The sequence below is a fragment of the Polyergus mexicanus genome, unplaced genomic scaffold, assembly GCF_030449975.1.
Source record: "Polyergus mexicanus isolate NDT 795.1 unplaced genomic scaffold, iyPolMexi1.0 SCAF_5, whole genome shotgun sequence".
Lineage (NCBI taxonomy): Eukaryota > Metazoa > Arthropoda > Insecta > Hymenoptera > Formicidae > Polyergus > Polyergus mexicanus.
In genome coordinates, this window is record NW_027223325.1 from 380,728 (window position 1) to 406,653 (window position 25,926).

Here is a 25,926-nt window from a genome sequence, read left to right on the forward strand (position 1 = left end):
GTTAACATTACATTAGAAAAATATCTTGCTTTTTGTTATCTCAATCCAGTAGATATACTTATTGTAAAAAGGACATGCGCACACATAGATAACATTTGCAAAATATTACATAAATATAATACATTTATAATATATGCACAGCTCTAGCTCTTGTCTTCTATTCTCTTTGTACTTTCAGCAGCAGCAGCAAATGCATCATTGTGTTGCTCTATATAATTTGTTTTTTATTATTTATGTAATTCTGCTGAGACTTTGATAAGATAACTTGAATTATTTAGTTGTGAAAGAAAAAGAAATTGAATGTAAATAAAGATTTTGTGAAATCACAATAGTATTTAATTAACGCATTTAATGTTTTTAAGGTAAAAATAAAATTTAAATTAAAGTTACATATCAAAATAGAATAAGAGATTAAGGCCACAGTATAATACAATTACACATTATTAAAAAAAAGCATAATTATGATTATATGAAAATAGCGATACAGTATCATTACTTGGTATTTTTTTTTCGATTATTTCCTATGCGCGCAATAACATATAATCATTTCGGGTGTACAAAATATTTAGAATACAAATAAATTTTTGCATTTGTCTCTTTTTTTTCTTATAATGTTAGCTTCGCAAAATTTATATATGTTTTACTACCGCAAATTTATAATTTCAAGATCAGATATATTATTGTTTTTTATGTCCGATCTTATTTGTCAAATATTACCACACCGATAGCATTCTATTGTTTATAACTATACATATTTTTTGCATTATACATCCAACATTCATTCGGCATATTCTTAATTACATTTTTTATTCTTATTCATTACAAGAACTATGTTTAAACGAAACATAATATTTATCTCTCATATAAAAATGTATGTATGTGTGTATGTATACTAAAATCATATATTACATTTTAATCCATTTATATACTAAGCTTGTGTAATATGTGTGTGTGAGCGGGTGCACATACACATACACATACACATACAACTTTTACTATGTATATGAATAAATGAAATGTAATATAATTTTCTTTTTTAGACTTTTACTTTTATAAATGGGATTTTTATAAATCTCTTCGCGCTTGCATTATTAAATTATACCCTTATGTATATTGATAGCAACGTAAAGTTTATATTAATGTCACATAACGGGGACGAGTAAGCAAAATTATTCGTTTGTAAAATTTATATATATGTAGTAGTTTCAAATCCAACAGCTCAATAACATCGTATATCGTATATATCGATTATTTACATAATGTTGCTAATTAAACAATTAGCTTTTCCAATGTTCTGTTTAAAAAATGTAGATTTCTAGAATAAAATATGCTAATCCAGTAGATTTTTATCAAATTCCCTCTATTAATACAATATTATAAATAGCTGTACATTTTTATTTGTATTAGAAATTTCTAATATTTGATTAACGGCGTTCTATATTCTTGATTTACTAAACGCTCCTGCCTTTTTGTTTGCATTTATTGAATTAATATTCTTATAGCATTGTTTTTTCGCCTAACATATAATTATATTCATTATATATAAAAAGCCTATTTTTTCTCTTCCCCTATTGAAATTAAAGTTTAACTTGAATATTTCAGTTGGGATATTTATAAGATATTTCAATCACTTTATTGCGCAAGTGATAGGATTTGAAAAGAAAATAAAGAAACTTATTGTATTAGTATATCTCATATATACTGATAATTTAATTAAATAAATATGTAAATAAATAAAATTGCCTTTTTGAATCTAATATTTCACAGCGATATTAAATAATTCTCATCACATATTGTATATGAAAATAAAGTACTTTCAAATCTAGCTGGATTTTAATCTGACCAGTTGTTTGAAATTTATACTTTGTCTCTTTTCTAACAATAATAATAACAATAACAATGATTACAATAATCACAGTAACTGTGATTCTTCTTATAAATAATATATTTTCTTTAGAAGATATATTTCTCATTTGCATGTAAGGAACTTAAAATTTATGGTCGAATTTTAAAGTATATTGAACATAGATGTTACAGTTGTATGCTTTGACATTAGCTAAAAATAAAACGTTTGTAGATGAGCAAAAATATTGTAAACAGTTTATCAGACACATACAGTGTTTTTATCAAAATTAAACCAAGCGTTCAAAAGATTGTTATATATAGAGCGGTAAGTCGCTTTTGGTCCCTGAACCTACGACCTACGACTTGTACTTGCTTAGCACCTCACAATTATTATCCCCTTATTTATGTTCTGAGTTAAGAAATGTAACAAGTGTGCAAAATGCAAAGAAATATACATGCGAGAAAAACAAAATTTTAGTAACACATTATTATCTTTATGTAGAAATTTTCTATTCTCATGCATTTTGTGTGTATAATTATTTATTTCTTCTTTGTCTTATCGATCGTTTATGTATGATAGTGTATTTTCTCCCAGAATCTTAATTTTAAATATTTTTCTACAATAAAAAAAGCGCTTTTATTCATTTCTTATAGTTTCTGTATATGTATGTATATTTCCTATAGCATACTATGCAATTTCAATGTGCATATCAACGATTACACATTGTTACCACGTATGACACATAGTACTATCAAGCAGATATCTGGCATACTATTGCACAATTTTTAGCTTTAATCATACGAAGGAAATAAAAGGCCATCAAGAGTCAGCGCGATAATTTGTGCGCATATGTTTTATTACAATTAAATTACATTGTTCTGCATATTATTACTGTCACATTTTTGATATAAATAATTTGATATTCCATATATTTTGTAATTACGCTGAGGATAATCCAAAAAAAGGGACCGAAACGTGCGCTTTTTGTGATTTTATCTATCACGTAATCAAAATATCAATGTAATTTGAATGTAATAAAACATATACGCACAAATTACCGCGCTGGTTCTTGATTGCTTTTTATTTTCTTCATATGATATATTCACAAAAGCCTTTATTAGTTAATTTGAGCTTAGCTTTAAATTTCAGCAATAAAATTAATCAATTCGATTATACAAAAAATAACAACAAACAAATATTCAAATTATTGAAATGAAAGTATGTAATAAAATACTTCCTATGTTTTGCTGTAATAAAATTAATTTTTATAACAAATCAGAAGAAGCTTTTAACTAAAAAATTCTAAAAACATAAAATTTGAAATTGGCATTGTTAGTTTCGATCAATTGATGTATATATACATCTCTTTCTCTCTCTTTGTACATATTTATAAAAAATTTTGATTAACCTCATACAAAACAGCAGGTTCAGGGAATTCAGTTTAATTTATATAAGAGATGAAATTGTGAAGTATTTGTCTCAGTAAACATTACAATTATAGTTGATTTTTGATAAAAGAAAAAAAAAACAGAGAGAGAGAAAATTGTTGATTCATCAAAAATTGATAATATTTTGCAGATAGTTTTGTACATGAAATTAACAATTCAATAATTTTCAAATATCCTCTTATATATGCGATTATATGTACATGTATATATACATACATAATACCGAAATCATATATATATAATCGCATATGTATTTATCACGTGTTATATAATTTCTTATGTTTGCTTTTACCTATTTAACTATACATAGAAAAACGTAATTAATTTTTTCAAAAGATACTTCAGATATTTTGGCCTATTCTATACATCTAACCTTTAACATCAGATTTTTTTCAAATTGCTTTGTATATCATGTTAAAATAAAGTTTATAATTTGTGCAATTTGATGCATGGTGATTGTGCGGTATATAAAGACATTATCAATAGTAGTGTCGACAGAATCGTCAGATTGCAAATTCGGAAGTCTTTTGTCTTCACAAAAGGCTTGATTTGAAAAAAGTGTATATATACATACGTGTGTGTACACTTTTCCGGCAATTGAGGATTCCATGCATACAAACCTTTTACTATTGCCCATACAAACTTTTCACTTAATTTATATTTTGTAGTTCGATGTTTGAGTTTCGTTTCGATATTTGGCTGTATGTTAAATATCTTGATTGTACAATAAAATGTACAGTAACGAAAGGAGGGCAATTATTAATTCTCAAGAACGCTTCTGTGCCCATTTCAGATCATCTGCTCTGGGTTTACAACCAGTAGTCCTTTCGATTATCACCTCTAAGATGTACCAAAATTGGAGTTTTTCTAAGGGCCAATTCAACCATCCTGTAGTAATACAAAAGTAAGTCTCGTGAGGCGCGACATGGTGCACTCGATGATGTTTTCTTGGCAGGATAATTCTGTGTTCTTGAAGCCAAATAACCCAAGTAGGTAATCCGAAATATGTATGCGACCATTTGTGTATCTATAAAGTATATTACTCTAAATACATTATATCTGTATTTTTCTTTATAAATATGCAACAATACAAATTAATCTTTCTTAAATATATTGTTTATATAAAACTGAAACAAAATTGTAACATATATCTCAATATTGGATATATGATAAGACAAGATAAAGTATTTGAGGGATAAAATTAAAATATTTTACAATGTAAAATGATTAATTTTTTCTCAAAAACACTTGTACTTTCTTAACGCATATCTTTTTCTAATTAGATATTTACCTGATTAGTCATTGCTACAAAAATGGCAAGCAAGAACCAATAACACGTCCAAACAAATTTCTGTTGCATTTCTACTTCGGGCAATGTCAGAAAATCCCATGTGAGTTTAGATAGTACTGGTATCGCGACCATAAAATTATCACCATTAGTCTCTATGAAATCGTGTCTCGTTATACTGGTAGGATCTATATGATGTTCACGAAATGGTCTTAGAAAATTCTAGGGAAAGAGAGAATATAATGGTTTTGTAAATTAAAAAATTTAAGATTTGCATGCATTTTTTTAAAAAAGTGCCTTACCTTCCCCAGAATCGGAAGTTCAACGGATCCCCAGGTATCCGCGGCCCAATGAACCAAACCGGATCCAAAATCAGCCGTGATAATACCGCATAATGCAGCTATTGCTATGGAACTTAAATTTTCCAATCGTAATCTTATGAGCACAAGAACAGAGTTCACGGCTATGAGAGTAATACAAATTCCTACACAAATGCACTCTTGTGTTCTCTTCCCTGAAAGTGTATGTTGTATCGTAATTATGGCACAATTGTTTATTGTAGTACAATTATTTCAAATCAATTTGTTGAAAAAGTAGCAATATATAATGATTTTTTAAAAATAGTAATATGTAACAAGATTTTTGGAAAAAATTTGTAAAGAGTTAAAAATCTTGCATCGACATAAAATATGTGAAAAATACATAAATCTGTAAGCATTTGCATCTTTTATATTTGATAAAATATGTACTTATGAAAATTTTATTAATATTGTAAATACTGTGTTTTCTGCATTTTTTTGACAAAGCAACTGCAGAAATTATAATGTGCGATCGATACAAATAATTAACAGTAGGTCGTCATAGAATAAATTTCAGGTAAGGTACAAACATGCGATTAGAGTCTTAAATGATTGTGGTAAAAAATTTACATACCGGTACTATACAGATTTGCAAGCTCTTGGGCACCTTTGTGATTTGGACCCCATCTAGGCACGGTCTTATCTTCTTGAGACGTCGGTACTACTGAGTTGGCATTAGGATCATCTTCGAGCATCGAATTTTCGTAAATCTGGCGCTCAGTCTTCACAGGTGCCAAGAAATTGGTCGCCATAGAACACGCGGCCGACGCGGCTTGCCCCAGGTTCGGTACTTTTATATCCTCCATGTTCTTAATCGAAATATATTCCTACGCGATTTTAACGTGATATTCCACCGCTCTTTCAAGATTCGAGCGCGCAATATCGCAAAACTTGCTCGTTCTTCGACATTGCGACACGACACTGTCGTATCGCTCATAGAAGAAATAAAGATGCAACAGCTTTTTTTTATGTACTGAATTATTTTGGGACCATCATTACATTACGCGTCTCTTCGATATCGCACGAAAAATCATTTACTCTAATCCGTGCAATAAAGCCATGAATTGTCAAAATTCGCGCATTATATATCCTTAAAAAGATTTGGAATCTCCTATCACACATCTCCTTCCTTCAGGTCTCCCGTATTTTCTAAGGTATCGAACGTTGCGGCAAATACCTGCAATTAAATAAACCATAAAAGAGAATTGATTAAACGCGTATAAATTTCTCAGATAGAGAATTTAATATTGTGAATTATTATTAATTAAACTAGTAAAATATTTAAGCTCGCGATCCATATCGTATGTTTACATATAAATATAGTCGTATGATTATAAATAAGTATTTAATAATTTTAAATATATGCGACCTTTTTAATAGCAAATTCGAATATATGTATGTGTATATGTGTATCAGTCATGATACATTTTTATACAATGAAATATTAATAAATATCAATAAATATGTCTACATCTATTACGTACATTGTATAGAGTATATATTATAGAGAGCACGTCGCGCGCGCGTGTGTGTGTGTGTGTGTGTGAACACGAAAGAATAATTACAATGATACGTACGATTCCTTATATCATCAATATTATCTTACATCAAATCCGGAAATCCGAATTTTCTGTATTTTTAATATACAATTATGTACAATCTATTAGAATAATAGAATAAATTGCCCTCTTTCACGACTCTTGCAAATATCGTTAAAAAAAATATTTATATTCACGCGCGTTTTTCAATCTCTAGATACACATAAAAAATAATAATTATATTTATTTGTAACAAGGAAAATAATCGACGTAATGTATTTCTATGCACATTGTTTCTCGTCCATTCGTAATTTTCTTAAAATTACAGATTTTCCTTGTTTTATTTTCTCTTAACGAGATTGTCGAGAGATGTCATCTCGTATTGCACATCATTTTCATACTTTTAATATTATATATCTTTGTAATTTAAATCAAATCCTTATCAAACTAAAGTATGTACTTGAAATTAACTGATATGAATATTTTATTTATTGGTTCTTTTGAAACTGAATTTTCAGAAAGTCCTTCATTTTCAGTCGTTTTATTCAAAACGTTGCGAATGTCTCAAAATTTATATAAAGGAGAAAAATCGATTGAAAATTGATCAAAAGATTCAAGAGAGGTCTTGAGTCTTGCACTTAGGGGGGATCTCGTATGTGTATGATATTATTCACATGGATATACTAGTCATACATGATTTATATGTACATGTATAATTGGATATTACAAAGCCCATACGCACATTTTATAATTGATTATATATTGTAATGTCGCCGTAATATCAGAATAAATTCTACTCGAATTACTCGGTACGCAACTATAAAGTGGGTTAATTTGGCACTTGCACGCGACAATATACTTCGTCTTTATGCCTCTGCGGATACCGTGTGGTGTTCTTTACACTTTACACGATGCGATTAATATTTCTTTATATCAATACGCTTTCATCCATTCTGTATATTAGCAGATTTTTTCGCAGATCTTAAGGGTGGAAACCAGTATAACGGCTAAAAAAAAGGCTATTTTTAAGGATTTTTTTCTGGTAAATAATTGTTTTTTTTTTTTCAAATCGCGTTATTAACATCACAAAGTACATAATTTAAACTATCTTTTGTGAAATTTCCGTTAAAAAATATTAATATTTATAGCTACAATAGCCAATAGTGAGTCGCCTTAAAAAAACAGGCGCACGTGTAGCGGGACAACGAAAGCTCCAGAAAAAAAAACCAAGGATTTTCTTAAAATATAAGACAATAGCTTCAACAGTTGCACATATGGAATTTTCGATTGAATAATTTGTTTTTTTGTAATGTTAAAAACCAGAGGTCAATGTCTCATCGATTTAGGAATTTTTTTCTTCAAAAGTCCGCCATTTTGTAACAAATTATTTTTTTTTTAATCCATACGTGCAACTGAAGCTATTGTCTTATATTTTAAGGAAATCTTTGTTTTTTTTTGTTTTGAAACATGCGTTGGCCAGCTACGCGCGCGCTCGTTTTGGGGGGGGGGGGGCGCCTCACACTATTGGCTATTGTAGTTATAAATATTAATATTTTTTAACAAATATTTCACAAAAGGTAGTTCAAATTATGTACTTTGTGATGTTAACAACGCGATTTGAAAAAAAAAAAAAAAAAAAAAATATATATATATATTTACTAGAAAAAAAAATCCTTAAAAGTAGTCTTTTTTTCAGCCGTTACACTGGTTTCCCCCCTTAAGCGTAAAGCTTGAGAAATATATACTTATTTGTATACAATTCATTTATGCGAATACCGTGACTCGACTATTGTATTCCGCGTTTCGAAATAATGATAATAAAAAAAGAAAATCACTACAGAAAAATTAATTCTCAAAATTAGTCAAAGAAACTGCGATAAAGAGACAGTTTTTAATGGAGGATATATATATATTCTGTGTATGGTATATTACATAATCTTTTCTTTTCTTTTATACGTATATACAAAGTTACAGACAGTGTGACAAAAGGATAGGCAAAATCATTTCGTTCATCATGACTTATGATGAAAGAGGACGATAATCATAACAGAAGAAAAAAGAAAATGTATAGAGCATGTATGTTACAGATTATTTGACCCTTGAAGGATTTGTTCCCGAAGAAGACTGCATCGCAGATATGCGAATCGAATGAACTTTCAAACTAGGATTTTTTAATGCGTTGGCAGCCGGCGAATAATCGCGTGCCGGTAATTAAACCGAAGGCAAAGGGTTGAAGGTTCGCGCACGACAATGTAATCGATCAACTTCCACGCCATAATAGCGTATCATGTACGTCATCATTTACACGCGAAATTTTTCTCGTTGCGCCATATAGACGTTTGCTTTCATTTATTGCGGTTTAGCTAAATGGTAGGAACGCGTCAGTTTAGGAGAGAGATACGTGTTGTTATTAGATTAGAGAGTGAATTTTTACATTTTTAACATACGTCGTTTATTACATTATTTTCGATATTTAAAAAAAGCAATGGTTTTTCCAACGTACGCGTTAACGTTGCAAAATATTATTTGGTCGTTTGCATGACTTTATAAATTGAAGAAAGATATAACGGAGTATTGTCAAGGAAGCTATTAAATTCCCAGGAATCTCCATCTTTTTATATATAATTAATATTATCAATTAGCATATATTATAATATTGCGCTGTATATTTTACAATATGTGTTCATGTTTATGATATGATAATGATAGATCTTTTTCTGGCCAAGTTTAAAATTTTTTTGGACGAGATAAACATTTGATAGGAACGCGATATCACCGATGCAACAGTGTAACTGACGATGACTTTATGTGCACTCGCGAGAAGGCGAGATTAAAGCGAATGGAGAAAAAATAAATTGAAGTGATCTCATTTGATCAAGTCATAATCTTCGTCGCATTATAAGCGATACATACATACATACATATATTCTTATATGCATAGTTAAAAGATTTATACAGACATTTACGCACACATACACACAACTCGCTAATGGATCTCACATTCAAAGTATCATCGTTGTATATAGGGTGTGGAAGGAATGGCATTTTTTTCTCTCGTTAGGATTTAAACGCATTACGGGTACACATATATGTACATATGCTTTGCAAATATGTATCTTCTTACTAGATGCATTCATACACAAATTCATACACAATGAGTCACACAACAGCATTCATACTCCTCCTATCTATATAGGTCTTTGTCTCATTCTGTCTTGAGCTAATTTGTGTTGGCTTCAAATAATTGACGTCTTTAGAATACATATTATAGCGAGTATATATAGTGAGATTTTTATCGATATGATATCAAAAACTTTGTATAAAAAATATTAATTATTCGAAATCAGCAATTAGAAAAGTACGAGTATTCATTACACATATATAGGGTGTAACAGAGCGCCCGTATCAGGAAACAACGCATTTTCGTGAAAAATGTTTCATGCAAAAGCCCGTCAAGGTCATATAAAAATCACTTTAAATTTTTTAAATGGAACCCCCTATTTTTCATTACATATTCTTGTAGCTTACCTCGAGAGCTTTCCAAAACACTATAATAAAGTATTTTTTCATTAAGTACTTTTTGAGTTATTTTATATTTTAATCTGACATATTTTGATATAAAAAATAAAATATTTCGTAAAATATTCAGTTTTCGATAATCTTACCGTAATACTTTTATGTACAGAATAATGAGACAAATCAATAGAATATATATAATTTTCTAAATAAATTAAGGTCTCCTTTATCATGCTAGAAATTACTTTTGGGCCAGCATATAATACTATTACGTCTCTATATTTTTTTTTTACGAATTCTCTCATTTTTTTTAACGGCGAGATTGCTTCCTATTATTTCGCAAGACTGAATAGGAGATCATATATATATATATATAATCTTTCTACAGAATCATACTAAATGCAAAAGAAATTTTTTTTCTCAACACGACTTTCTTTTTCTCAAAATTTAAAATACTCGATTGTGCGCACACGCATCCAACTATCGCACTATAAACTCGCATTGCTCGAGCACGTGAGCGAGCGTGTGGCATAAGAAGGCATTCGTAACAAAAGGTATTCTATTGCCGAAGAAGCGCGGATTGACGAGGAATCTAATAGACACCCACATCCCTCCCTCTTTTCCCTCCTACAAATATATAGACTCACGCACGCGGACACGACGACGCGACAACGTGCGTATACGCGTGCAAACTCGATGGTTCGCTAAAAAAAAAAATGAAAAACCATCGCATCATTATTGGCAATGGGGTAGCGTTACGACATCGTACCTGCTTGCCCTTGCTGTCGCCGGCTCCAAAGTGTCTCCTCGGCTGTGATCGCCGACGCGGATACGCGATGTGACAGCCATGCGAGGGGTCGGTTTCGGTTAGAAAACTCAATTAGTCACTGACGACAAAGTGATTAGAATGGTAGAACGACGAAAAGAAGATTGTAAAGTCGCCCCGTCTCATACCGGCACGATGATAGACGCCACATCGCACACACACGCACACACACACAAACATATATATGCACGTGTTACGCACTTGACGCATCGCATCCCATCGCGTGCATTCGTCGCGCGAAGACGTCACGCTCGTTTACCGGCTACTCCCTAAATTCCTAGCAATAGACGGTATTCCAAGTATTCGCACCAGAGCTATTCACGAACGGCTGGCTGTAGGCCGGGCGAGCGATAACAACCGCGTTATAAAAGGCAATCTTGAAGAGAGTACGCGAGAAGCGTCAGAGACAAATATATTGATAATAATGAAGAGAGAAGGCGAGAGAAACTATGAATGAAACGGAAAAAGAGACGAGGAAGAGAAGGGAAAGATGGGACGGATAGAAAACGAGAACGACAGCCGTTGAAAGAGGCGCGCGTTTGTGCTCGGGCTCGGGCTTATCTCTCGAAAGGTCACGAGGAGCCATGAAAACGATGGAAATGCGCGGCGATTGAAATGACTGAAAGCGACCTGGAGTACCGACGCCGTCGACGCGACGCCATGCCACGCCACGCCACGCAACAACGCGACGCGACGCAACGGAGGCGCTGCTCACCGCCACCCACATCCCACATACTCGATATTCGTACATTTTCATTCCTCGCAATCGGCGCCCGGCGCCGCCTGACGACAGCGTCGCGACGCCGTTTTTCGTGGCGCTGTCATGCAGTTGGTGGTTGGTGGTTGGTGTCGGTATAACTCGATCGCTCGACGCTCGGATTCGTCGGTGCGCGATCAGCGCACGCCACAAACGTCACACGACTGACACATGCGTGCTGCGAGTCGAGGCACGTGTGTGTGTATGTGTGTGTGTGTGTGTGTGTGTGTGTGTGCTTTTCTATCTTCGTGTGCGGCCGAGGTCTTTTACAATTTTTCAGTCCTTGATTGAAAAAATTAATACCTTCGAATTGTTTCATATTCAAACTGTGTTTTTCCCTTTCTCTTTAATACATATATATATACATACATATTTTTAATACTTAAATTTAGAGCGATGAATATTTAAAAATTAAAACATCTATGCGTAAAAAAATAAACCGCTTTAATATTATTTATATATATATTCTTGTAAATTTTATATATCGAAATAAATCACATTTTTAAAACTAATATCTGTTCATAATTTTTATTTTACCTACTTGCCTCAGATCTTTTAAACAAAAACGCTAAAATTTTAAATCATTTGTATTTACGTGTTTAAGAAAATTAATTAATATATATACTATATATATATACTTATATATATATATATATATATATATATATATATATATATATATATATATTACATATTCTTTAAGGTCACTCTAAGATAATGAAGCCTTTTGTAGTTATACAAGGACAATGTTCCTCATAGGTATTGGAAATCGTTAATGATATAATACATATCTTCATCTATCGATTTTATAATTTAGACGGTTTCTCAATCTACTTATCAATCCCCGTGGGATTATTTTTTTATTCAAAAATGTATATATCTAAAATTTGAACAGGACTGAGATGCTCTCTTTACTTTTTATATATTTTATATATACATATATGCGATCCTGAGCACAAAATTATATAAATAAAAAAATCATATATATATATATATATAATGAATACTCGAATTGGCCTTGAACCAAAATGTGATGGCTAGGGTAAAGAATCCTCTCGTCACAATGTATTTTAAATGATTGTGCGTATTCTCGATTAGCGCGCGTGCGCGCGCGCGTTCCTTCCTGCTGTACATAACACGTGTTGTTTCGCAAAGTATTCATACTTTATTTAGAATCGACTTACATCGTCGAGGACAAACTTGATTCTCTATTCGGAATAAATACGGCCGTTAAGACGTTAAACACGATGAATTATACGACGATGCGAATAATATACTCGCGATAATAAAGTCGATCTTGCACCAACATATCCCGACAATCGCGATATTCATAAGGAAATTTCGTCATTTTTATCAAAACCTATCGATTTCTGATCTATATAATCGTCACTTGGCGATTCATCAATATCTTCAAACATTGATACGATCGGTGTAACGTTGGTTTCCGCAATAAGCGGAGATTGATTTCACCCGCATGTTCGCCTTTCTATACATATACATATACATATACATATACATATACATATACATATACATATACATATATATATATATATATATATATATATATATACAGGGTTGGGAAGTAACGCGTTACTTGTAACGTCGTTACCGTTACAGTTACTTTTTTTCGGTAACGATCGTTACTTTTTTCTGTTTGTAACGGTAACGGTAACGTCGTTACATTTTTACAGGAACGGTAACGAATTAGCCGTTACTTTTATCGTTATTTTTTGGTTCTTTATTATCTTATATCTATTCAATAGATGTATTTTTTGAAAAATATTTTGTAACCTTCTATCATAGGCTGCATTCCGATAGTCACTGGCAGTGAAAATCTATAGCAATGTAAATTATAGATTTTACAATACTGATAGTGAATATTGGAATCACACTCTTAATAATATCAATATTTCTCTCATCAATATTTAAAAACAATGTTTGATAAAAATTTTCGACAAAATTGAAATTTGTAAATTACAATTTAAATTCCTATAAAGATAAGTGTATTAAAAAGTAAAGATATTAACATAAAAAATTAGAATCATTAAATAAGTTTAATATAAAAAACGCTCGCTATATAGAGACCAATTTAGAGTTTTTAATTGTAACGTAGATTATTACATTTAATATTGATCATTAAATAATTTTATAATCTAATAGCTTATTTTAGCATTACAAAAAACAGAAACATAACGAAAAAGTAACGAATCGTTACTTTCCAAGTAACGGTAACGCGTTACTTTTATAGAGTAACGTTCCCAATCCTGTATGTATATATATATATATATATATATATATATACAAGGTGTCCCCAATTTAAATAGCAAAACTTCAAGAGCGTGTAGGGGACCGAAAAACTAAGACAAAAAGTCCTTTAGAAGTTTGCTCGTTTCGCAAAAATTCAATCTCTCATTGTCAGTTGCTCTCTTGAGTTGATTGGCATCGAATAAATTTTCTGCTTCAAGATTCCTTACATATGTAAACACTTGATGTTATCCTTTACGGTGCCAATCGATTCAAGAGAGCAATTAAGAGACCGCATCATAGATGCAGTGCACAAAGTATCACTAGAACAATGTCTAACTGCAATTAATGAGGTCAGTGCTAGATGTAATGCTTGCATTGCTGCAAGAGGGTAACATTTTGAACAATATCTGCATTAAATAGATGATAACATAAATAAAATGTAAATAAATAAGTAAAAAAACGAAAACTTGATTTGTTTCCTTTTTTGGGATTTTCTCCATAATGGAGCAAAAACGAGCAAACCTCTAAAGGACTTTTTGTCTTCGCTTTTCGGTCCCTTACACGCTTCTGAAGTTTTGCCATTTAAATCGAGGACACCCTGTATATAAACGGTTAATTATTTACGGAAGAAACCAATGTTACACTTTAAAGATGTACTATGAATGTCTCACTGTATGTGTATAATACATATATACTATAGAACAATACATATTTTATAGATTATAATTGCGCTAATATAAATATTTCTGAGAATGAATTTTTATATTTGGAAAAAATTTTCCGATATATCATGACGAGAGTTTGTAAATTTGTTTTTAGATGAAATATATCTATGCCATTTTAAAAATTATAAAAATTGAAATTACACGAATGATGAATAATCTTTACCATGACTAAACAATAAGTACGATCGCAAAGAAAATTGATCGAAACACATTATGTGTATCGAGCAAAAGTTTCCTAGAGATGGAAAACTGAAAAGTGATATTTATTTGACATAAATTTGCCAAAATCATATAAATTATAAACAACTATTTTTATTGGATGAAATTAATGTAAAATCTGCGAAGGCGAAAAGTAAAAAGCTCACCAACAATTACATGATATCGATTTACGTATATCATGTATATCATATGTATATTTATGTACTATATCTATCACATTATTATAAATTGCCTTCAATATATTTTAATATCTTAAAGATATTTCGAAATGAAAAGGGAAAGTCTACCGAGTCGCGAGACATAGATAATCGTACACGTGGTCTGTTTCTAGGCAGCAGAAGTCGATATCTCGGAAAAGTGTAACAAGTTTCGACCGAGCCGTCCGTTGTTTTGCGATGAAACGAAATATGTATGTAAGTAGGTACATATATACATATATAACTTTATGACAGTCTCTTACAATCATATAGATAGCGAGTGACTATATACGTTGTGAAGCAACCATTCGAACGAATCGCGGTTAAAATGGTTTCTATTAGATTCACTCATGCATCAATTCGCTATTACTTTCGTCGGTATGTATGTGCGTGCCGACTATTCATGTTACTCGTCAAATAAATGATCATAATCTTTCATCACGCGATACGTATTTTCCTATTTTAATTTACATATTTGGATTATAATTATTTTATTTCAATTATCTTCATTATCAAAAGTTTTTGCAAGTTTACGAGAATCTTGCGAATAATATACGATAAGATCTTTAAATAAGAATATCATTAAATCTCACTAGATTTGCTACTTTATTGTTATGAAGTTAAAAAAAAAAGTATAATAAGAGATTCATTCTATTCCGCTGCATATTAAAATAGACTGAATATAGATTTTAATAATTATTCTCTCATTATATATATGTATGTTGACATATCGTATAATTAACGTCATTATTCATTTTATTCAATATCTCGTGTATTCTGTATGCATAATTCTTGCGATCTTATCTACGAAAAAATGATTTGTATACATATACCTCTTTTACATACGATATATCTTACTCTCTCACTGATAATACTATTTAGTAAGAGATAACATGGACAAACACTTGAGATTTGTGTGTCTTTTTTTCGTAATTTTTTCATAAAGAGAGAGAGAGAGAGAGAAAATTAATAATCGTTTTTCATGTCGCGTGAGAGGATCACATATATAGATATAAAATAATTTTCCAGATCAGACCGCGAGCACGTCTCTAAACTTATTAATCCATATATTTGTCTATTGTGTACGATCTCGCACCGATAACATATTACTCGAATATACTATTTATATAGCATATATATATTTTATAGTAAGTACACGATTGTGTTTAATAAAATTTTCTTTCCTTTTTATAACTTTGAGAAATTTTGCTTCCTCGTAAAGGGAGCTATGTTTCTGTGAAAAAATTTTTTTTTGAGATTTTAATGCCATGTTCAGAAATGTTCTAAAATGTCGAAATATCATTTTTTTTTTTTTTTTAAATGTCCATATGTGTGTATGTATGTATGTATGTATGTATGTGCACCGAAAGGACGTGGTTGCTCTAACTTTCGCAAATTTTGAGATATCGATAAATTTTTTTACACGAATAGAGCATCATTAAAGGATGGTTGATATTGAATTTGGTCACGGTCGGTGAAAGGATTTAGTTTTTATAAAATTTCGAATTTTTCTAAAAAAGAACGTGGTTGCTCTAACTTCCGCAAATTTTGAGATCGGGCTAAATATTTTTACATGATTAGAGTATCGTTAAAGGATTGACATTGAATTTGACGAGGATCGATGAAAGAGTTCATTTTTTATAAAATTTTGAATTTTTTAAGACATATGTTTGTACACGCTCTAACTTTCACAAATTTCGGAATATCTTCCTCTATAAGGAAGCCAAAATTGAAAAATCCGCTTGCTTTAAGGAGCTTAAGCTTTGCGAGCGAAATGAGGAAGTAATGTGCAAGTTTCTAATTTGCACGATTATCATCTTGTTATGCTTTATGAAATAAAAATTGCCGCGAGCTCTCGCAAACATTTTGCGCTTTATCATTATTTATTTTTATCATTTTTATCATATTATCACTCAAAAGTACGATGATAAGTGAATTTTATGAAATGCATCATAAGTTATGAAACGATTCTAGCAGATATATAATTATATATAATATATATTATACAACATACACACATACACACATTGGTATATACATATATATAAAAATTTAATTACAAATTTTTATGACAATTGCGTAACTGTGATAACTTGATGATTTGATAGAGAAGAAGAGAGAGAAAGAGAGATGATTTCTATCAAACAGGAATCAAATATACCTTCATAATGCTTCTCAAAATGTAAAGAGATTTGATATTTTGCAAAAATAATATGAAGCAGAAATCAAAACTCTTGAAATTCTCGAGAAACTAATATCGATATATCGATATTTTTATGATTCTTCATCGTTTCTCACGTATATGTATATAAAAATAAATCCGCATAATGGCGCGAGACGATGTTTTTTTATACTTACATTTAAATCGTCAGACGCGCATCAGAGAAATGTGTCGAAATCTCTTTCTCCAATTTTGTAGCAAGCAATTGTATGTCGGTTGATGTGATAAACGGCACAGTGGACTGTCGCGCGTGTCAATGTCGGAGTCTCACGCGCGCACGCGAATTGTTTTTCATCGTGGATGAGGCTCATATGTAGCCGAGTATATGTCTTACTTATGTGGGCTTGCGTGCTGCGAAGAATCGGCAGCGGTCGAGGACGATGGACATATGTACCGATGTATGTATGTACACATTCGTATATATATATATATATATACATCCGTTTAAACTTCAACATGGCATTGTTGGCGAGTGTAAATACAATCAAGAGACAATGGTTCCGATTAAAAAACACTGATCTTTGCTTTTGCAAAGGACTTCTTCGTCGTCTCTTACTTTTTTGTTGGTATATATATTTAATTCTGCGTAATATTGGTTAACATCTCTGTGATTGTTGTTTGTAATCCCTGTGATTGTCGTATAATTAAATCCGAAAGCATTATTTTACCGGACTGCGTAGAAAAACCAAAATACTCATACGCCCCGCATATATCTCTTTCTATTACATTTAGAAGTTATTACTGATACTCTCAAACTAAATACGATAAACTTTACACATTATCATTAAAGTAAAAATTTATATTTAAATGTGAATCAATTCATTTGTCATGGTAATGTAAAAATTCTTCTTCAACGTTTTTTTTTTATTACTGATGAAATGTGTATATTATCGTGTATCAGATCTCTAATATAATATAATATATACAAATAAAGCAATAAATCGAAGCAACATCAAGTTATTCAATCATCAGGATCTTACCAGAAATCTCAAGTAACATGTAATGAGTTCAGCGATATAGATGATATGATGACGCTGCGAGATGGTTTCATTCACAAAACTGTTCCATTTACGCAATTCTCATATTATGCGCCGAGTGCAACTTGAATAGACGGCTGTTATAGTTGTTATAATACGTATGTATGTACATCAATCGATGAAAATCGAACACTTTGATGGCCTAAAATTGACACATTTTTATAATTTCAAATGTAGTCTATTATCAATAATTATTTAGATAGATGAAGAACTATATATTGCTATACATTTGATCAATATATAAAAAAAAATCACAATAACAAATACACATAAAGCGGAAAAATCATAATATTATATAAATATATATATATAAACACATTTTTCACATATTTGAATAAAACATATATATATTTATATCTAAACTTTGAAATTTAAATAAATATTTATCTTTTAACTGTCTAATGATTCTCAAACTTTTGACAAGTAAATTATACATTATAAACGTTACATATATATCCCAACTTGGAAAATAGGAATTTATAGGCTCTCGAAATAAGTAAGAAAATTTGTTTAGACAGATATATGTTCGCAAATGCCTTGCTCAAGAGATACTGAAACTATATATTACATTGAGACTATTATATTATGAATATTTTGAATACAGAATTTTATGAAATCATTCTTAAATTGTAATAAATAAGTTAACAAAGTATACGTATTTTATTACCGGAAAATATAAAAATTTTAAAATAATTATAAATTTTATTTAATACGCTGACCTTAAACAAAATGACAAGTCTGACGGCACATATATTTTATATAAAGAAGAGTAATCTTGTAATTTATGTCATTTATTTAAATAAATGGTATTTATAAATATTTTTACTGAGTGTTACTATATTTTTATAACTTATTAAAGAAAAATCAATCTCTTTTCTTCTTTCCTAATTCATTCGCTGAGAATCAAAATCTTGTAATAAAAGGCACTATACAATTTGCAAAATTTTCTAGTTAGTGCACACAACCGACTAACTGCAAAGCTTCTCAAGTGACAGTGACATCAGGAGGAAGCGTTTAAACGCGTGTCGACACAATCACTCATACCAATCGGTGTTTAGAGTAATTAACACGATTGACCAATCAAAATTCTGTATCCAATCGAACAGTCTGTTCGTTTTGCTTACATCTTCTACTCGGGTCTTTCGTTTTTTCTCTCTTCGAAGCCCGAATATATATACCTATCTTGGATCTGTTCTTTACAGCTGAACTGGCTGCGCTAGAGTTTATCATTTTCCTTCCAATGTGAATAGAAAAAGAAGATAAACTCTGAAATCTCTGAACTCCTATAATTCCTAAGTCAAGCAGTGGTTTGTTCTTTTTAGCTGATCTGGGGCTGCATTTTAGGACTGCACTAGTTCAAGTTAGTGTAGACAAGTGCAAGAATATACATGGGTCTAAAAGAAACGGTATAGTGCAATAGTCAACATTTATTACAATCTTTCTTCAATGAATATAAACAAAAGAATCCAAGAATAATAAACAATCGATAAGAAGGACATAAGAAGCAAATAACGGCCAAGTCCGGAGCAAGTCCATACAACAAAATAAATCACAAAGAAAAAAGAAAAAAACGCGACATACATATTAATAAATTAGATTAAAATAATTAAAATAAGTTAAAGAATAAAGCGCAGACGTTGCAGCGTCTTAATTTTTTAACTTTGTTTTATTTATGTTATATTATTCACGTCTTGTAAATTATTGTATGTTAATTATTCTAATCTAATTTATTAATATATGTATGTCGCATTTTTTGTTTTTTTCTTTGCGATTTATTTTGTTATACAAACATCCGTTATTTGCTTCTTATTAAGTCCTTCTTATCGATTGTTTCTTCAATAAATATTTTAAATTTTCCGGGTTAATATGAATCCTGCACTGCTTGCTCTACCTCCAGATCTAGTGCAGGCAGTTCACTGAACTGGCTGTACAAGTTCAGGTTGTACTGTTAAAAAGAACGCTTTCTCTTGCACGGTTCAGCTAAAAAAAGAATGCTTTAGTGCAAACTTCATGAATTAGTGCAGCCAGTTCAGCTAAAAAGAACAAACCAATGGTGTGAAACGTTGTGGGCCCAACATGGTGGCTATAATATAATCAACCAATCAGGAAGTAGGAACAAGATCGCGCTTCTCTGATATTCTAGACCTCTAGTTTAGTGCTATTTTCAAATTGATGCATAACCTTTATGAAAGTCTGTGTACAAGAGTGCATTTAATTATATATCGTTTTCATAAATACAATGGTATGTTTATTATTTTTACACAAACTAAAAAGAATAATATTTTGATCTTCGTAATATGTATGTTTTATTTTTTTCAGTTACCTTTGACTTTATTGAAGACGGCGCAAAATCATCCTATGGTAAATATTTTAGATTTTCATACATCTCTTGAAAAAACTATATGTTTATTTAAATCTTAATATATATCACAATCAAATTAAATTTTTTGTTGCAGCTGGTAGAGCTGAAAAATGGAGAAACATACAATGGTCATTTAGTTAGTTGCGACAATTGGATGAACATAAATCTCAGAGAAGTTATATGTACATCAAGGGTACAAACATTTTACATATATCTAGTTTTTATAATATAATGTATATATATATATATATGTATATACATATATGTTTATACATATTGAGAGATGAGATGTTAAATAACTGAAGAAAATAAAATATGCTATAAGTAATTTAGAAATGCATCAAATTAGTTGTATAATAATTCAGAAGTCTTAGAATTTCATTTATATGTATTCGCTATATTAATATTTGATCATTGTATTAGGATGGTGACAAGTTTTGGAGGATGCCCGAATGTTATATAAGAGGCAGCACGATAAAGTATTTGAGAATTCCTGATGAAGTAATTGATATGGTAAAGGAAGATATTCAAATGAAATCGAGGGGACGTGGTGAAATGAAAGGTCGGGGCCAGACTCAAAGAGGACGTGGCAGTGGAAGAGGTAATATATATGTTGCAGTCAATTTTATAAATTTATAAACTTATATATATATATATATATATATATATATATATATTAAAAAAGATAATATGCAATCTAAACAGTTTTATATCATTGTTGCATATTATATTTTACAGGTACCTTTGGCAGAGGAGGAAGAGGTCCAGCACCATTAAGCCGTGGGGGTGGCACACAAATGGGGAATAAATCACAAAATAAACCAAGACCTAAATGAAACTAAATATATTATCTATATTCTATTATAATTGGATCACTATGAATACCTCGATGTCGTTGATATTTTTTACAAAAAATTCTTGTAATTAATTTTTTGTCTTATATTTCATATGTATAAACTTGATACAACAGATGAATTTATGTAATGAAATTATAAAAAATAAGTACATGATGTATTCATAGTAATAATATTGATCTTAATCTTACATTTGTATGCTAAAATGAGCTATAAACTAGATTTATTTATATATTGCATATATAAAGAGTCACAATATCAAATTTCATCTTGTGTGTTAATATGAGAAAGATGTGTATATATCTTTGTCACTGAGCTTTTACTTGACTAACACTGTTAGTTTATATATATGATGTATACATTTTTAGTACTGTTTTGATCATCCTGACATATCATTCGTCTCAAATGATTAACAACAGCTTACAGTGTGATCAAGTAATTGATACAAAACAAATGTTCTTTTATAAGGGAAATTTTTTTTTTTATATAAGATCATAAATTTAGTTTGCATTGAGAGATTTACATCTACAGAATACAAAAATACACAGTGTGTATAAAAACTTATTCTAAATTTTAACTAAATTTTAAAGATTTGGGCTTTAACCCACGGTTTGAATTTATTTGATGATAGGATCGGATGTCTGTGTCTACACAAAAATCATTGCGCAGGAATCTGAATAAGATAGATTCCAGCTTCTTGCTGCTAATAATATGATGAATGATATGAATTCGGTCAAGATAAAAGAAATTATGTTCTGATACACATTACTAATATTGAAAATTGATATTTATTTACATTATACACAATAGATATTATTATTAAAAAATATATAAAACGTTACTATCCCCTAGCAGAATATTAAAATCTAATCAAGGATTAAGGGATGTAATTTTCATAATTTTTTTTTCTGCATGTTTATAATACAAACTGCTCCTATACTGCTCCGTCTATACTGCTCCTTTAAATCATTTCCTACTTTCAACAATAGTTTTTCCAATTGTGTTATTTTGTCATTTGTGAATCCCTTTTTGTATCTTATTTATTTGAATATTTCAACCATCCAGAATCTCTTGCTGCATTTATATTTATATTTTATTTTAATTTACACTGCCAGAGTAGTAACGTTTTATATATTTTTGATTAATAATAATAACACACACACACACACATATCTATTATATAATATATAATATATAATAAAATAAATATAATTCTGGCAATAATATTCTGCGCAGACGCTTAACGCTCGACGCTCAATGCTCGATGCTGCCATGTAATGGCACTTTTATGGCTCCTGCACACAGAACGCGGCAACGATTGGCGCGCGAGAAAAGACGACACTGTAACCAATCAACCTTTCACTCCTATGGAAAAATCGTAAGTTGATTGGCTACCGTGTCGCTTTTTGTCGCGAAGCAAGCATTTCCGCGTTATGTGTGCAGAAGCCATTACCTCGTCCTATGTCGGGAACTGTACATATACACATATGTGATTTTGATAATTAGCAGAACAGTTACTATTGCTGTGTAATTCATCGATACATGCAAAGAAATTTGATAAATTTTTTACATTTCAAACAAATATGAGACATGGTTTGTAAAATGGCATACTATATATATTCTTATAAATATAAGAGATTAATTGACGTACATTATAACCTTAGTTAATGTGTGGACGTAATTTTTATTGGTAAAATTGAAAGATAGAAGATTCTTTAAAAGAAAGAAAATTCTTATCTACTTTCGTCTGTTTTAGGCAAAGATCAGAACGAAGCAACTTATCATTAATCCGACGATGGTCTCACAAGATCAAGGTGATTTCGTAAAAACTTGATCCAGGTTATTATTAAAGCACAAGTGCATAGATTGATTCATTGTTTTCTGTTGATGATGCTAATATGATAGTTACTCGCAATACAGATATTTTTATTTATCTCGAATGTAATTGATGCTACATTATGCTGAAATGGAATTGGCTAAGGAAGTAATCGATGGCCTAGCAAACATTCAAAATAGCAACATTTTATCCGAAGAAACATTTTTACAATTATTAGATGTTATAATATCTTACATCTGTAAAAATATTAGCAATGGAAAAAGTAAATATAAATTTAACTCAATTTGTGTCTCAAGAATGTAAAAATATTCAAGATATAATGTTCGCACAGTTATAGATACCTTTTATCCTAGGCATCGCTAGTATACATCCATCCAAATCAGATCTGATAAAGGCTGCCGTTGCCAGTATATCTTGCCTTTTTATAGAGGCTGCTAGACACGATTATGATGAAGAAAGCTTAAAAATCTTTCTACATAATGAACATATTAATGGACAAAGAATTGAAAAGTTGTGTAACACTTATATAAACAATAAACAAGATATTCAAACGCAATTGGAGTTGACAGGAGACAGCATACCACATATAGTGGATGTGGATTGGCGTTTACATCATTGCGTTAAGGTAAGTTCTTTAATAACTTTGCCAAATGTATTACTTTACATAGCACAGCACAGTTCCAACAATATATGTTTTCTGCATAAGTTACATTAAATAAAGTATATTCTGTGTGTTCTTGGATACAGATTAGCACTTGTTCTACTGACATGCCAACTTATAGTATTCGAATGAGTACAAGAAAGTATAATGAAATGAAATATGTAACATTTACATGCACCGTACAACAGCTACAAGAGTTAGTGTACAAATTGAAGGATGCTGTAAGGCACATCGAAAAAATCTCTAGTATATAAATGTTTGTTGATTTACAATTTGGAAATACATTCTCTCATTGCTCAGATAGAGCAATGTGTACATACGTAAAGGATGTTTCATATTGAATAATAAACAGTTCTTATGTAGGGGTGCAGTCAATTATATTTTTGCATTATTAATGAAAAGAATATTTCCTAATCCATGTATATAGAATTACTATTGTATTATTTTTATACATTTATATGTATATATGTGCGGTGCACACATATACACATACATAAAAAATGATTAAAAATACAGTAATCCTGCAACCCAATATATTTAAAAATTTCTATTTTTGTTAGACAAAAAAATACTATATAATTATATCCTTATATATACTAATATTAAATATAGAATTATATTAATAATTCTTTTTTCTCTATTATTATGCAATATTTTTTATATAACTATAATACACTATGTACAAATAAGACTTAAGATATCTTTTTATCATGAGAAACTGACAATTCTCCAAACATTAAAGTTTTTTTAGCAAAGTTTTTCTTTTGTTTATACTTTTCTCAATTTATGCTCTTACTTCTTTATCAATATTAGTGTAAACGGATGATGAAACGCACATATATATTATTAGAAATGAAGATATATGGATTAGGTAGAAAATTCAGAAAAATAAAACTTGAAAAGCAGAGCGCAATATTGAAATGGAGTGAAAAGAGAGAGAAAACAGCATAGAGAAAAATATTACAATTTACGATCAATAAATTTATGAGAGCATAATTGTGCTTCATTAAAATATGCTTTCTATATAAGACGAAGTAACGTAACGATCACAGTATTTAATCGTTAACTAATATTCTTTTTTTCTCTTTCTGACATAATTAGCATATATATGTATTTTATAATTTTTATTGTTCCATATGAATTACTCGATATATATGATACGATAAGGCCTCGGACATTTCACTACCATCAGCAGTCTTCGAATATTTTCAAAATCACCCACAAAATAATCAATTTCTCTTTGATACCTTGTTTCTGTTAGATTTGTTCAAGAATTAAAAAACTCGAATTTAATCATATAAAATAAAATAATGCTCATGATAACGAATAATAATTGATAATATTCGCACTTTTATTAAAGTTTTCATATATATATATAAATTTGTACTATACACTTATACTTGTCTGATAAAAAGAGCAACATCTTTTTAAATCGTTAGTTGTCTTTTTGATTCAATCTACAAAAGAATTATATATATATATATATATATATATATATATATATATATATATATAATATATATATATAAAAATTTATAATATATATATATATATATATATATATATTATAAATTTTTATAAAACTATAATTAAAGTACAAATTAATATTCAATCTTGATTTTATTTTCATATACTATAATGTGAGTAATGTCAAATGTTGAACGTATTTTATGGAAAAGTATCATTAAAAAAAAATAATAGAATTTGTGAAATAGAGATTTTTTTTCAAAAATATTCTATATAATTCGCGAATAAAATTCTCTTTAATAAGGGTTATTCAAAAATATTCAATACTGCAAACTATATAAATTTCATATCAATCTTACATATTATAAAAATGTATAGTTTAGGTTTAGGTAACGTGATATTAATTTAATTAGTTCACCTATACCTACCTATACCTAACACTTTTTTTTCATAAACATATGTATGTGCTCATTATATCGTGGATATCCTCTTAGTACTCTGCGTTGATACCACTGCTT

At 30.1% G+C, this 25,926-nt stretch overlaps 4 protein-coding genes across 8 annotated transcripts in view; 2 read left to right on the forward strand and 2 right to left on the reverse strand.

Annotated features, from left to right (window-relative positions):
- Nucleotides 1–974: 974 nt before the first annotated feature.
- Nucleotides 975–17,543, reverse strand: Kua (Plasmanylethanolamine desaturase Kua). 3 transcript variants are annotated; one of them, XM_070295686.1, is made up of 5 exons: nt 17,328–17,543; nt 5,516–6,118; nt 4,885–5,096; nt 4,586–4,804; nt 975–4,321 (listed from the first exon to the last, which is right to left on the reverse strand). In XM_070295686.1, the coding sequence occupies exons 2-5, from the start codon at nt 5,745–5,747 to the stop codon at nt 4,061–4,063; spliced, it is 924 nt and encodes a 307-aa protein (XP_070151787.1). In that variant the 5' UTR covers nt 5,748–6,118; nt 17,328–17,543; the 3' UTR covers nt 975–4,060. The 3 variants fall into 3 exon arrangements, with proteins under 3 accessions (XP_070151787.1, XP_070151789.1, XP_070151788.1); XM_070295688.1 differs by lacking the exon at nt 17,328–17,543 and adding an exon at nt 11,571–11,747; XM_070295687.1 differs by lacking the exon at nt 17,328–17,543 and adding an exon at nt 10,765–11,541.
- Nucleotides 17,448–21,675, forward strand: LOC138933152 (U6 snRNA-associated Sm-like protein LSm4). 2 transcript variants are annotated; one of them, XM_070295689.1, is made up of 5 exons: nt 17,448–17,588; nt 20,547–20,588; nt 20,684–20,782; nt 21,013–21,190; nt 21,328–21,675. In XM_070295689.1, the coding sequence occupies exons 1-5, from the start codon at nt 17,571–17,573 to the stop codon at nt 21,423–21,425; spliced, it is 435 nt and encodes a 144-aa protein (XP_070151790.1). In that variant the 5' UTR covers nt 17,448–17,570; the 3' UTR covers nt 21,426–21,675. The 2 variants fall into 2 exon arrangements, with proteins under 2 accessions (XP_070151790.1, XP_070151792.1); XM_070295691.1 differs by lacking the exon at nt 17,448–17,588 and adding an exon at nt 20,211–20,469.
- A 1,001-nt stretch (nt 21,676–22,676) lies between these two features.
- Nucleotides 22,677–24,457, forward strand: LOC138933048 (COMM domain-containing protein 3). Of its 2 annotated transcripts, XM_070295500.1 has the most exons (5): nt 22,677–23,036; nt 23,200–23,282; nt 23,364–23,542; nt 23,634–23,905; nt 24,028–24,457. In XM_070295500.1, the coding sequence occupies exons 3-5, from the start codon at nt 23,392–23,394 to the stop codon at nt 24,193–24,195; spliced, it is 591 nt and encodes a 196-aa protein (XP_070151601.1). In that variant the 5' UTR covers nt 22,677–23,036; nt 23,200–23,282; nt 23,364–23,391; the 3' UTR covers nt 24,196–24,457. The 2 variants fall into 2 exon arrangements, with proteins under 2 accessions (XP_070151601.1, XP_070151600.1); XM_070295499.1 differs by having other exon boundaries at nt 23,200–23,542.
- Nucleotides 24,458–25,898: 1,441 nt separating this feature from the next.
- LOC138933235 (polycomb complex protein BMI-1) overlaps nt 25,899–25,926 on the reverse strand; it is a 2,781-nt gene continuing 2,753 nt past the window's right edge. The window contains exon 6 of the mRNA XM_070295813.1: nt 25,899–25,920. Coding sequence (XP_070151914.1) covers nt 25,899–25,920 — 22 coding nt within the window. The remainder of the gene's footprint in view (nt 25,921–25,926) is intronic.